This window comes from Pundamilia nyererei, unplaced genomic scaffold (genome assembly GCF_000239375.1).
Source record: "Pundamilia nyererei isolate P.nyererei 1_Seehausen unplaced genomic scaffold, PunNye1.0 scaffold00139, whole genome shotgun sequence".
NCBI classification, from domain to species: domain Eukaryota; kingdom Metazoa; phylum Chordata; class Actinopteri; order Cichliformes; family Cichlidae; genus Pundamilia; species Pundamilia nyererei.
The window spans coordinates 822,190-835,421 of record NW_005187540.1 but is presented as its reverse complement, the minus strand read 5'-3'; the positions used below and the strand labels follow the sequence as shown (position 1 = coordinate 835,421).

Below are 13,232 nucleotides of genomic sequence, written 5' to 3'. Positions count from 1 at the left end.
GCGAGAGAGAAACTTTATTTAAAACTGTAAAAAAATGAAGAAAGACGTTTAAATGCACCTATGCAGGACCAACACACAGATTCTCGTCTTCATATCTTAGTCGGGACATGTAATTGACATAATGCTTCTAACCCTGAGCCTAACTATAAGCCTGACACTAAAACCACACAGTCTAAATAACACCTTCGATGTGGCACTTTGGTCCCCACAAAGACGTCTGGACAGGTGCACACAGAGTTCTCAGGTCTCACTGAGTTTGCTTCAGGCCGTAAAGCATCGTTTCATACATGGTTTTATTTTCACACACACAGATTCTGCTGGTTTGTGGAGCTCTGACAGTGTTCGATGCTTCTGAGCAGCGTTCAGGTGAATCATCACAACGAGACAGGAAGTTTACCTCAGGTGACTAATCTGTGCTCCTGATGTACGCAGTCCTTTTGTTAATAAAGCACTTTCAAATGAAGCCAGAAGAACGTCACACAGACTCAACAGCAGTTCCCAAGTTGTGGATGGGGACCCCTGGTGGGCTCTGCAGGAACAACGTGGAGCTCAGCTGGAGGCGTCGCTGACGCTCCGATTTAAAGAAGCTGAATTACACCTGCACATGGAAAACTGAACTAAAGATGAATCAAAACAAGACTACATGTCCCATAATGCAACTCAACAGATTTACTTCCCTAAATCATCAGCGCAGCTATCAATCGTGGTTCTAAAAATCAGGTTTCCTTCGTATCCAGGCAACAAGACTTCAGAGTGAAAAATGGCGTGTTCATCCGGCAGGAGCGAGATCAGCTGCACACCTGCACTTCCTGTCACCTGACACTGACGGACATGAAAAGCACAAACTAGTCGTCAGGGCTCAGAGTCTACAGCAGAGCATTTCACTTCCTGTTTGAACCACGTCTCGTGATGATGATGTAACCGTGTTCATGGGGAACAGGAGCGTGTGTCCATAAACACACGCCTCCCTGCGTGCGTGTGCTGTGATGTCATCAGGGGCCCTCATTTCCAGACTTTGACGATGCCGTCTCTGGACGAGGTGACAATGAAGCCCTGCGTGGTCTGGAAGGTGGCGATGTCCGTGATGATGTCGTGGTGACCTAAGGGGAGGGACTCCGGGCCGCGGCGGGGCGAGTCCTCCACCACGCCGCTCTTCTGTTTGCTGTGGATCTCCTGCAGAGACGGCAGTGTTCAAAGGTGAAAGCAGGAAGAGTGTGTGCATGTGCGTGCGTGCATGTGCATACCTGTACGACCTCGGTCCCTTCGATGATCTTGCGGCTGTAGAGGACAGACGGGCAGTGCAGCGAGTCGTTGGCTCCGCCCGCCACAATGTACGACCTTTCTGGATACGCCAGGTCCCAGAACCTGAACGGAGGTCAGCAGAGGTCAACGGTCGCTCAGAGAAACTGTTAAACGAACAGAGCCGCGAGCTCGTCCTGCTGCCATGTTTGATGTTCTGTGGGCCACAGAGCGGCGCTTACACCTGAGCGTCAGCTGACCCGATGACCCAGCGGTGTCAGCTGCACAGCTACGACATCATCTCTCCATGACTACGACTTCCTGCCAGGACGGAGCTTTGTAACTGTGGAGGGTGAAATACGACCCAGCCAGAACCAGAACTTCCTGTTGAGCTTCACTGAGTGAGTCTGGCTAATCTTAGCTAATGTTAGCTTTCCTGCTAACACAGGTGAACGATGTGCTACCAGCTACAGCGAGCTAACCTCAGCCAACCAGTCTGTGTGAGCTGGGCGCCGCTCGCTCGGCGACGTCAGCGATCCGTGGACTCCACCTGTGAGCTAACGATGCAGAGAACTGTGAGGTGGAGTGTTTGTGTGGATGTTTCTCTGTGGGTCACACCTGATCCTCATGTCAGAGCCGGCTGTGAGCAGCAGAGGGTTCCCGTCAGCAGGACTGCAGTAGATCCCGTTAATGCTGTGTGGGGACGGCTGCAGACACACAAACACACACCTCAGTGACTTACACACACACGCACACACACACACACACACACACACACACACACTCACCTGCATCTCAGAGAGTGGGGGTGCCGAGCTCGCCCACAGGGTGAATTTGCGGTCTCCGGTCTCCATGTCCCACATGGACACTTCATTGTTCCCCTGCACAGCTGCAGACACACACACACACACACACACACACACACACACACTTATGACTCTGTGGAGACTTTAACAGAAACGAACTCTGAGGCGACTCAGCTGACCTGCGATGACAGACGACTGGTAGAGCGGGTGCATCAGCAGCCGTCTGATTCGTGCTCGGGCAGGGTGGGAGTGGTTTGAGATGGGCAGCTGGAACCGCATATCCCAGCAGGCCATGGTGCCGCTGCTCGTACCTGCAGGAAACAGAGACGTGAATGTTTCGTGCGACACCTGGACGCACGTCTTTGTTAAAACCGTTTTGCTGCCACCACAAACAGATTTCATGTGAGGACACACGGACCGAGGCAGAGCCAGCACTGGTGCATGTCCACGGCAAAGGACGTGATGAGTCCGAGGCGGAGGTCGTGGCGCAGCGTCCAGGCGTTGGAGTTGGAGCGGAGGTCCCAGCCGACCAGCGAGCCATTGACGGTGGCGTACGCCAGCACCGACTGGGCGCCGGAGTTGAAGTGGTGGATGTCGACCGTGCAGCCGTCCTCCTGCAGGTCCAGAGACCTGAAAGAGCACAGACCGACTTCCTGTCAGATATCCTGGTGCTCATCTCAAACACGGCTATCTTGAACTGTGTCGTCGGGTTTCGGTTACCTGCTCTGGAACGGCTGCACTTTGGGGGATTTTGGCGGTTTGTTGGCTTCGACGGCGAGCAGCTGGATGGATCCATTATCCGAGGCCACGGCTAAATAGTGCGAGCCCTGACAGAAGGTCAGCGTCTTCACGTGGCCGCCGATGCGAGAGTACGTCAACACCGACCTGCGGAGACACGGTGAGGGTGAGTGACTCCGCGGCGCCGCTTCTGCATGCGGGGCAGGCACACCTGAGGGCCTCACCTGGTGGTCGTGGTCTTTCCCTCCATCTTCTGGCTGTCCCACACTTTGACAGTACCGTCGTTGGAAGCCGTGGCGAAGATGGAGTGCTCGTCGGAGACTCGGATGCGGTTCACGGCAGCTTTGTGTTCGTGCAGGTGGGCGACCAGCAGGCCTTTCGGGTGCCACCCTGAAACAGTCACAGCTGTGTGAGGTGTGAGCTCGCCCGCGCCCCGCCCGAGGTCCGCTGCGAGTGCGGCGGCGCTTACCTGGAGGAGGAGGTCGGCTCTCCCACTCGGCGCTCTCCATCATCTGCTTGGCCATGCGCTCGGCACTGCACTGCTCCCTCTTCTGCTGCACCAGCTGCTGAAGCTCGGCCTTGCACGTGTTGAGGCGTCGCTGATAGGCGGGGCCGCTTGCCACCGACTGCAGCACGGGCACCGCCAGAGCCGCGGTGCTCTTCCTGATCTGACTCCCCGGCCCGTCGGCGGCCTGCGAACGGACCCAAACCCAAGTTTAGCGACTGAAAGGAACCAGAACCACAGAATTATCTCCCATCATGCCCCGGGGCGTGCGAAAGGAAGGCGTGAAACCTTAGTCGAGCAGGTTTCCTCCCACTGAAGATGAAATCTAACGATGGTTCCTCCTCCACAGCACTGACACACAATTACGTTAGAACATGATGACGACACAGCTGCAGGTGTGATGAAGAACCCAGAACGTTTACCCACAATGCATTGTTTTGAGTGTCGTCTGGTGAGCAGTCAAACTACAAATGTCCCTGATGCTTTTAGACCCGCCCCTCTGTACCTGCAGCCTCTAAACTCTGAGAATAGTCGTGCACATCTGCTCTCAGACTAAATGGGACCCGGCACAGCAGCGTACGAATGTCGGTGGCGTTACCGTGGCGGGCTGGCTGGAGGGCGGCTCCTGAGATCCAAACATGCTCTTCCACTCCTCGTTCATGGTGGAGTCCTGTTTGGTGTGCTTCCTGGCTGTGGGACAGACATGCAAACAGGACGTTAACCACGAGCTCAGATGAAGCAGCTTCCATAATCGGTGAAACTAAATCTGAGGAGAAGGCGAAACAAATGTCACACAAAGAAAAGTTCGAATAATTCTTCATGTGCTCGTCGAGATGAGATACTTTTATTTTGGAGGGCTTTGATTAGATGCAGTGAATCTGTCGGCCGCTCTCTGATCACAAAGCCAAAGTGATTAATGAGACAGACCAGAGAGCGTCTTTCAATCTGCTGCTCTCACATGTGTGGCTGCAGATGGAGCCGATTACTGTGGCGGAATTACACAAAAACATCTGGAACAGGATTGTTTCAAAGCAGCGGGACCTTTTACATACCCCACAAGAGACATCACAACAGACACATGGAAACACTCGACAAAACAATAAGCATCAGAGCTGAAACCCTGCAGTTCCCCTAACGTCCAGCAGAGGCAGCAGTGGGTCGTGTTTACGGCCTGATCAGCAGACCAGCTGCAGGAACAGGAAAGGGCAATGAAGCACAAACAAAACAACAACACTGAAGTTCAGTTCAGTTTCATGTCACTCAGCTGTGAAACTGTAAAAAATGTGGGAGGAGCTTACCGGCCTCTAAGACCAGGGCTGGGTTTTGAATATCGATGTTCTGATTAAAATCGATTCTGGCTTGGATAACGTGATATCGATTCATTAAAATCCTGAATAGATTTTTAAATATAAATTTATTTTGCCCGAAACGCCAGAATCTCAAGTTCAATCTCACAAATTTTCAACAACCACCAAAACAGTGAATGAGAGCAGGAACAGGCTTCTGCACAAAGACGTAAACCCACAGCGCAACCCGCCGACGCATCAGAATCAGTGAGACGTCGCCTTTCTCACCCGACGGCACGGACACGGTCGGGGCTGGAAGCCGACAGCTCGCTGATTCCGATGTGTCGGCGGGTCCTTTTTGCGCTGATTCAGAAGCTGTTAGTTTGATGTCTCTCCAAACAATATTGACCGAACCAGCAGCAAAAGAAGATCCAAACTACGCTTCACATGAACATCGTCATGGACTCACTCTGACTTTTGCTGTTTTGCTTCCACCAGGATAAAATCACACTTCATGCACAGCTCTCTCTCTCAGCAACAGTTTCCCGTCTGAATCTCTGTTTTCTGCATTTTCCGCTTGTTTATTACACACAAGTCTACAGCTGTTTACAGCCTGTCAGCTGCTGGTTTTTTACATTTAACTGCCTTCCGAGCAGAAAGCCTCACCTCTGTTCAGACTGAAGACATTTAGACTTCAATGATTGCTCAGCTGTGATCGAACCTCTGTGACTCTGCTTCACTTCAGCAGCATCAGGTTGCTTCAGTCTTTGATCGACTGCAGAAGAGTTCGAAGCTTCTCTGCTATAAAAAGCCAGAACAGGAAAACCTGCTTCATGTTTTATCCTCAGTTACTTTGACACAAAGACGTCTGCGGTGATGCTCACACCTCTGATGGAGCCTCACAGCGTCAGCTTTGTCTTATACATGGATACGTGCTGATAAACGATCAGAGTTATAACATTTTTGGCTGTCTGAGGCAAAATGTCCCCGATTCAAATCGAATCAGGACCTTGTGGATCAGAATGGATTCTTCGATACCCAGCCCTACCTAAGACCGACTCAGCTTAACCACAGCGAAGCCTCACAGTGTCGAACATTGGCTGTGGTGCCGCGGACACGCTCCACGACGAAAACTCTAAAGCTCCTCGATGTAACATGGCCCAGGCGTGCAGTGTAGAGTGACCACATACCAAGTTGATCCAATAAATCCCGAGGAGGAGTCTGCAAAAGTGTGACACCTGGAAATGGTCGAATCCGCACCAGAAGGGCATTTTTAATTAAAAATGGCCGACTTCCTGCAGGTTTGGGACGTGGGTCCGGTGGACTTTTTGGTCCATGTTAGCGCGTTACAACTGTGTACCAACTTTCATATGTGTATGTGAAACTCGCTGTGTGGATGGGATGTGGGTTACCTCGCTTGTCCTCGCCCTCGGCTTTGGGTTTGATCAGGTCCACTTGGCGGCCGGTGATGCCGAGCGTGGCCAGGTCGATGACGCCGGTCTGGCCCGCCTCCCCCGCGTGGCTCTGCTCGCCCATGTTGGCTTTGGCCTTGTTGGATTTCAGCATGAAGTCTTTGAGCGCCAGCAGCTTGTCCTCCTCGGCCTCGGTCATGCCCTGAGAACAGAGTCCGCACGGCGGTGATCATTTGCTGTCAACAAGTCGTGTGAATAAAATGAGGTGGGAGGAGTTAAAGCACATCGTCTCCCTCCACTCGTCTCTGCTGTGAGCAGAAAGGCTCATTCACTTATTATGAAGGTGGAAACGATCAGTCAGGCTGTAAGCGTGTTCATTTTAACACGGGATGGGGACTGAGTCGCTGCTGCCTCTGCTGGACGCCAGAGGAACTGATCATGATCACGCAGGAGGAGCTCTGAGACACAGCAGACTTATCCTTATCTACACTCCTCACACTGACGAGGTGATAAACCTCTGGATTCCTCAGTTTGAACTTCTGCCGTCCACATGATTAATCATCATCTCTGTTTCCTCCTTTCCAGTAACAGGAACTGATCAGAGGCGAAATGTGTTTAACTGTGTCGAGAAGGTCGACCACATCCAGTCAGGAACAAACACCGACAGCCGCAGAAGAATTTAGCTTTCAAATCAGCTGGACAAACAAATCCTTTATCTTCAGAGAAACCACGACATGAAAAGCCTCGGCCTCATGTCAGTGAAGAACGTGCAGGTTTCATGCATGAAGCTGAGCGAGGGCGGAGCCATGCAGGAGGCTAAACGCTGCTCGTCGTTTTCTTGTTGCTAAATGTGTTTAATTCATTGACCTGTCAGATCTCGTGCTGGCCTCTCACTGAGCATGCTCGTGATAGATTGTATAAAGTGACTAAAAGCAGTGCAATTAAAATGTGAGTGCAGATTTGTGTGTGTGTAAACAACAGGCTAAAAGCTGTGTGTTGCTGCCCCCTTGTGACTGCAGCCAGCATTGCTGCAGAGAAACATCATGGCGCAGCAAGCACAGCCTGCAGTTCCTGTAGCATCCAGCAGAGGCAGCAGTGAGGCGGAGCCCATAAAACGTGTTCTCACCTGTGAGAGCAGCTTCTTGAGGAGCTGGGCGATGGCCGGGTCATCGGGCGTGGGGCATTCTGGGATGGTGCCCGCGCGCTTCTTCTGGCGCAGCAGCAGGTGTCTGAAGAGCGTGGCGATGTCTTTGGAGCGCAGGGCGTAGTCGAAGATGGAGCGACTCACGGGCTCCTTCAGGACACTGAGCAGAACAAGCTCCTTATCGATCTGCGGGGAGATGAAGACGGATGAAGTGAGGAGGACGCAGGAGGCGCGAGCGTGACGACGGTGGCGCGGACTCACCTGGATGATGGGCTGGGTGATGAAGGGGTTGAGGTGGGGCATCAGCTTGCAGTAGACGTCGGCGACGTTGAGGTGCTGCGCGACTACGGTGATGAAGCCCACGGCGCCGTAACGGATCCACAGGTTGGGGTGACACAGGAACGGAGCTACGGCAGGCGGGAGGAGACAGACCGGGTTTAGTGACATCACGTCCACGGCTAAAACACGCGAAAGCCGCTGGAGGGAAACAGCTCCTGAGACTCGCTTACCGATGTCGCCGACGAACTCGTAGAGGTGCGGTTTCTGCAGCAGACCCAGCTGGCACATGCAGGTGAGCGCGTTCAGGGCTTTGTAGATGACGAACTCCTCGGTGTCGCTCAGACCCTGCTGCAGCAGCGGCTTCAGGATGGACGAACTCTGCCAGCCGACGTACGCCGCCACGCCTGCAGACACACACAGGGAGAGAGAGCGTTTCTTATTTCCTGCTTTATTTTGTATTCATCAGTTTCACTTCCTCCCCCTGTTAGTTGTTTGCCCCGCCCTCTTTAGCATCACCTTCTCTTCCACGTCCTTACATTTACATTCAATGATGTCTTTATGACCTCGGATCATGAGTTAATGTTTATGCTCTCCTTTGTTTGTTTGTTTGTGTTTTTCCGGAGAACTTGAAGCTTTTGACTCCTCAGAATTGAAAAACTGATTGGACTTCTATGGCGATGTCACCGAGTCTACATCAGTTCAACGAGGCAGAGAAGCAGAAACGCGCACAGGTATCCTAAACGATCTGTCTCAGCGGCTGAGAATATTACTCTTCCAGCCAGAAGATGTTTGTGGCGTCGAGACTGAGGAGCTTCTACGTCTGCTTCACTCCAGCCTCCAAACACTGGCCTCTAAAGCCTGTAAACTGTGATGGAAGAGAACTACACTCGTCTTTAGCTGCTGCTGGTAGCTAACCTCGCAGCACACCAGCTGCAGTTCCCGCTTCTGACCACAGAGGGCGCTGCTGCTAAGTTTGGCGCGCTTACCCACGATGCTGTCGAAGAAGGCGCCCCGCAGGTGCCAGTCGTTCTTGTCGTTGAGGAAGGTGATCATGTGGGACAGCAGGACGTCATTGGCTTTCTGCCGGCCAAAGAAGACGCACAGGCACGTGATGCCGTTCTCCATCAGCGACTGCTTGACGATGTTCTCCGAGTCGCTGAGCAGCGTCACCACCTTCTGCTGCACCATCTCGTGCAGCGCTTGCAGCTCTGCACAGCACACATACAGCGAGCTCGTCACATGGACGCACAGCGACGCATTTATAAACAGCACCGAGGGCGGGGCATACCTGAGTCGTAGTTTTCGTTGGGGTGGAGCGCTTCCTCCGCGTCCTCGCTGCTCAGGTCCTGCTCCGTGTTCACGTTGTTTTCCTGGACCAGCTCCAGGAAGCGCAGCGCGCTCTCGGCCAGGTGGGCGATGTTTTCTGAGAGGACAAAGAAGGTGTCAACGATCTAAACCTGCGCGGCGTGCGTCTGCGGCGTTTCTGAGTCACTGACCTGCGTACGCCAGCCTGACGATGGTAGCGTCGTCCTGGGCGAGATGGGCAATGCCCGGCAGGATGTACTCGGGGTAGATGTTCACATCGTTCCTCGGGACCTCCTTCACCAGCGCCAGAACCTTGGCCAGCGTCCGCACGGCCTGGGCGCGCACGCGGGGCATGGGGTCGTTGCAGAAGTGCAGCAGGTACGGCGTGATGCGGTCCAGCAGGACGTCCACGCTGAGCCGGGGGGCCAGGTGGAGGACGAGCTCCAGCGCGGCGAGCTTGGAGTCACAGCAGTGCAGCGTCTGGAGGCAGGAAGTGATGACGGAGACGAGCACGACGAGGCCCTGCTCCTCACGGGAGCTCGTCACGCCATTGCTGCCATCCTGGGGCGAAGAGGAGGCGGAGCCTAAGGGGAAACAAACAACAACAGTCAGGTTTCGGCAGCAGCAGACTTTCACCCTCTCCAAGTTTCACCCTCAAAGACGCGTGACCTCCGTGCAGGTTGTGCAGGATGTTGTCGAGGTCTTTGCGGATGATGAGCACGCGCTCGTCCGCCGACTGGAACGTCTCTTTGGCGAACTGCGCCATGTACGGCTGCAGGAAGGTGTAGAAGATGTCCGGGAACGCTTTGCCTCGCTGCTGCTTCAGATACTCCTCTGCCGTCAGCCGCTTCTCGGGCTCCCGCTGCACCATCTGGGCCACCTGACAGGAAGCACACACACACACAGGTAAAGACCTCGCTGTGGGCGCTGCACTCGCCGCCTTCAAAGTAAGACCAAGTAAGAGCTCCACACGACCTCAGCTCGACTGGGAAGTAAACGCTTCCATTTGATAAAACATTTATTTTTACTTTGTCAGGACTTGCGGAGGGCCGAGCCGCAGCGCTCAGATGCCGTTTGCTTCCTTAAGAGCGGTTCTTGTAACTTCCTGTTTGTTTTTGGCCAAACGTCTTTTTATTATAACACCGAAACATTTCAGAATATAACACACCTGCACCACATCCTGCTTCCAACACACACACACACACACACACACACACACACACACACACACACACACACACACACCCTGAGCCTGGTTGGTTCTGCTGGAGGTTTCTTCCTGTTCAAAGGGAGTTTTTCCTTCCCACTGTCTCCAAAGTGCTGCTCACAGGGGGTCATGTGATTGATGGGCTTTTCTCTGTATGTAGGATTGTAGGATCTATCTTACAATATAAAGCGCTTTGAGGCGACTGTTGTTGTGATTTTGCGCCGTGTAAATAAAGTTCAATTGAAAAAAAGATTCCTGGCTCTTTCACCTGCCCAGGTTTTAAAGACTTTTCCTGTTGGTGGAAAATTCCACAAAAGGCAGCACCTCAGAGTTTTTTAATGCAAGTCCAGAATAACCTGATTGATCAAAGAGTGAGACTCTAACATTTGTCAGCCTGAAGTCACAACAGCTCATCTTCAGCTGCTCTGTGCTGAATTACCAGCCGGGTCATAAATCAGTACCAGCTCTCTGACGCTGCGGTCCTCGATCTTCATGAGGACCTGCTCCGTCTGGAAGTGTCCTTTACGATACGCCAGCAGCTGGGACAGATCAAAGAGCGGGACGCCCTCTGTGAACAGCTCAGCGATCACACAGCCTGAAAACACACACACACACACACACAGATGAGGTCTGGCGTTCCTCTGAGTGCAGAAGCACACAAACATTATCACCGGAAGTGTGATGGAAGCTTGCAGCAACGCCTCCGTACCTGCAGAGAAGATGTCCATGGCCTGCTTCAGCTCCCCTCGGCTCCTCTGGTTGTTGTTGGTCAGGTCCACCAGCGGCGTGTTCTGGTCGCTCTCCGTGGTAAACATGCTTCCATCTACGAACCTCTCGGGGGCGATGTAGCACGTCCTCCTCCTAGACGTGTCGAAGAAGTAGTTGAAGTCGGCGGGGTTGTCTTCGGGCAGGTAGGTGGGCTTGAAGCTGGCAAAGTCGGTGAGCAGCACCCAGTTCCAGCTGGTCACCATCACATTCTCTGTCTTGATGTCCCCGTGACGCACGCCAGCCTTATGAGCCTGGTCGACGGCGTTGAGGATCTGGAAGGCGAGCCAGCGCTTCTCCACGTTGTTAAGGAACGGCCGCGTGCTGATGCGGTCGTACAGGTTGTCCCGAACGTACTGGCGGAACAAGATGGCGGCCTTCTCGGTGAGAGAGGTTTTCTGGAAAGGCAGGCAGTTCTGGCAGGAGTGCAGGCGAATCTTCAGCTCCTCCAGCTCCTGCTTGTGGCTCGTCAGCGGCAGCGACGGGTCCTGGATGGCGAAGACCTTCACCACCACCAGGCCCTCGCGATGTTTGGCCCGGGCCACCTTGAAGAAGCGCGTGCTGCCCAGGCTCTTATCGTACTCGTGATCGACGATGTCGGAGAAGTAGCTGTCCACGGACAGGATCTGAGAGGGGGCAATGCCCGCTAGCTGGTTCCCCATTGTGCCTCGAAGCTGCGCTGCAGAAAAACAAACAGAAGGAGAGGTGTACACGCACATAGTGAGTGAAGAAGAAACACCCAGTGCATCATGGGAATCCCCGGCAGCCTACGTCTATTGCAGCATAACTAAGGGAGGATTCAGGGTCACCTGGTCCAGCCCTAACTATATGCTTTAGCAAAAAGGAAAGTTTGAAGCCTGATCTTGAAAGTAGAGATAGTGTCTGTCTCCTGAATCCAAACTGGAAGCTGGTTCCACAGAAGAGGGGCCTGAAAACTGAAGGCTCTGCCTCCCATTCTACTTTTAAATACTCTAGGAACAACAAGTAGGCCTGCAGAGTTAGAGCGAAGTGCTCTAATAGGGTGATATGGTACTACAAGGTCATTAAGATGAGATGGGGCCTGATTATTTAAGACCTTGTATGTGAGGAGCAGGATTTTGAATTCTGGAGTTCTGAAGATCACAGAGCGCCTGTGTGGACATGTCTTTAGTTCAGGGCCCAGCTCGGCTATGTCGTGTTTTCCGGGTTTCTTTCGTTGGCCTCCTGCTCCATATCAGCCTTTGGGGACGAGCTTTGCATGAAACGTGACTGATCCAGACGCTGTTTAGGGGGAGAGTCTCTGCTGCCTTACTGAATAGAAGGTTTGAGAATGAAAAATGTGTTTGACCCTCGAGTATGTGCCTGCAAATATTTTTAGTTCTTGTAGGTTTTATTTGGAGGGTGTGGTCAGGGTCAGACAGGCTGTCAATCTGTAGTTTTCCATGTAAATATATCAGACGTCAGCTGTCGGTGTGATGTTGGGTTTCATTGTGCTGCTGTGGTGTTTGCAGGAGTTTGATCTCGGGCTCTGCTGCTCGGCGTCCATCCTCCCTCCTCTGTTTGCCATCTTTAAACCATGACGGTAGAAACACGAGCTACATCTGCTCATTTCCTTGTGAGGACGACACGTATCTGCCCACGTTAAACTGTGACATCACTAGGTAACGTGGGCAGGTATTAAACCGCCGACGGGCGAACAGGCGTGTAAACTGGAGTGTCCGTGGAGCTGATCGGTGGCGTGTGAGGAAAATGTCCGCTCGTTATTTACGTTACAGAAACACAGAGACACGAGACCAGGCGTTAGACTTTCTAATCTCTGTTTTTAATTACAAATAATTTCGCTGTAGTCTGGAAATAATGCGTGTATGCATTTGCACGAGCTGGAGATCTTTAATCTGGAAGATGTAAACGGATCCAACAAGTTAAGCTGGGACACCGGCCTGACCCAGAGGAACATCAGCTTCCAGAGCTCGGAGTGAAACCGGCTGTGAGACCACAAACACACTAAAACACTCGGAGGCTAACAGTTAGCATCTCTCTGAGGGAAGTACACGGTAAAAAGCAGACAAACCTGCAGCCGTTCGCTCTCACTGGACCACAGCTACTGCTGCTATTAGCTTCAGCGTGCTAGCAGCGCTAGCCGTAGCACTAATGCTAAAGGCTGCTAACAGGAACAGGCTTCAGGCTGATCCGCCAATCCGGGTCTTCATGTCGGCTCTCCTCCTGCCACCGCAGTACCGACCCACCGTGCTCAGATAACCGAGGATAAACAACAAACCAGCCGGACTCGCTCAGCTAATCGATCCGCTGTTTCCAGCTGTTATTGTGTTTCCGGGTTACAGCGGAACCGGAAGCATCCTTAAGCACCAACCGCGGTAGTTCCAAAGATCGTATAGCAGCGTGTGAGGCTCTCTGTCGATTCAATTATCCGTGTCGGCTCACTGACAGGTCTGCGCGGTGGAGCAGCGCGTTACTCACAGAGATCCGGGGTCCGGGTCCAAGGTCCGGGATTTGAATCCGGCTGGCTCTGTCTGTGCGGAGTTTCCGTGTTCTGCTTGTTCCTGTCG

General features: G+C 53.0%; 1 protein-coding gene across 2 annotated transcripts; it reads right to left on the bottom strand.

Annotated features, from left to right (window-relative positions):
- Positions 1 to 275: 275 nt before the first annotated feature.
- On the bottom strand, positions 276 to 13,058 carry pik3r4 (phosphoinositide-3-kinase, regulatory subunit 4). 2 transcript variants are annotated; one of them, XM_013913616.1, is made up of 21 exons: positions 12,737 to 13,058; positions 10,631 to 11,360; positions 10,383 to 10,516; positions 9,384 to 9,594; positions 8,906 to 9,298; positions 8,698 to 8,832; positions 8,396 to 8,617; positions 7,640 to 7,813; positions 7,392 to 7,537; positions 7,113 to 7,316; positions 5,987 to 6,188; positions 3,887 to 3,978; positions 3,253 to 3,475; positions 3,008 to 3,173; positions 2,766 to 2,930; positions 2,464 to 2,675; positions 2,225 to 2,356; positions 2,028 to 2,128; positions 1,858 to 1,946; positions 1,245 to 1,365; positions 276 to 1,173 (listed from the first exon to the last, which is right to left on the bottom strand). In XM_013913616.1, the coding sequence occupies exons 2-21, from the start codon at positions 11,346 to 11,348 to the stop codon at positions 1,003 to 1,005; spliced, it is 4,011 nt and encodes a 1,336-aa protein (XP_013769070.1). In that variant the 5' UTR covers positions 11,349 to 11,360; positions 12,737 to 13,058; the 3' UTR covers positions 276 to 1,002. The 2 variants fall into 2 exon arrangements, with proteins under 2 accessions (XP_013769070.1, XP_013769069.1); XM_013913615.1 differs by having other exon boundaries at positions 10,631 to 11,365; positions 12,737 to 13,057.
- Between the last annotated feature and the right edge of the window lie 174 nt (positions 13,059 to 13,232).

What these genes read in the sequence shown, in the direction of transcription:
- pik3r4 (XM_013913616.1), bottom strand. Translation starts at nt 11,348, where the DNA reads ATGGGGAACCAGCTAGCGGGCATTGCCCCCTCTCAGATCCTGTCCGTG. An exon ending in CCTGCACAACCTGCACGGAG is followed by an intron (nt 9,299 to 9,383) that starts GTCACGCGTCTT and finishes GTTTCCCCTTAG; the next exon opens with GCTCCGCCTCCTCTTCGCCC. An exon ending in CGTCAGGCTGGCGTACGCAG is followed by an intron (nt 8,833 to 8,905) that starts GTCAGTGACTCA and finishes TTGTCCTCTCAG; the next exon opens with AAAACATCGCCCACCTGGCC.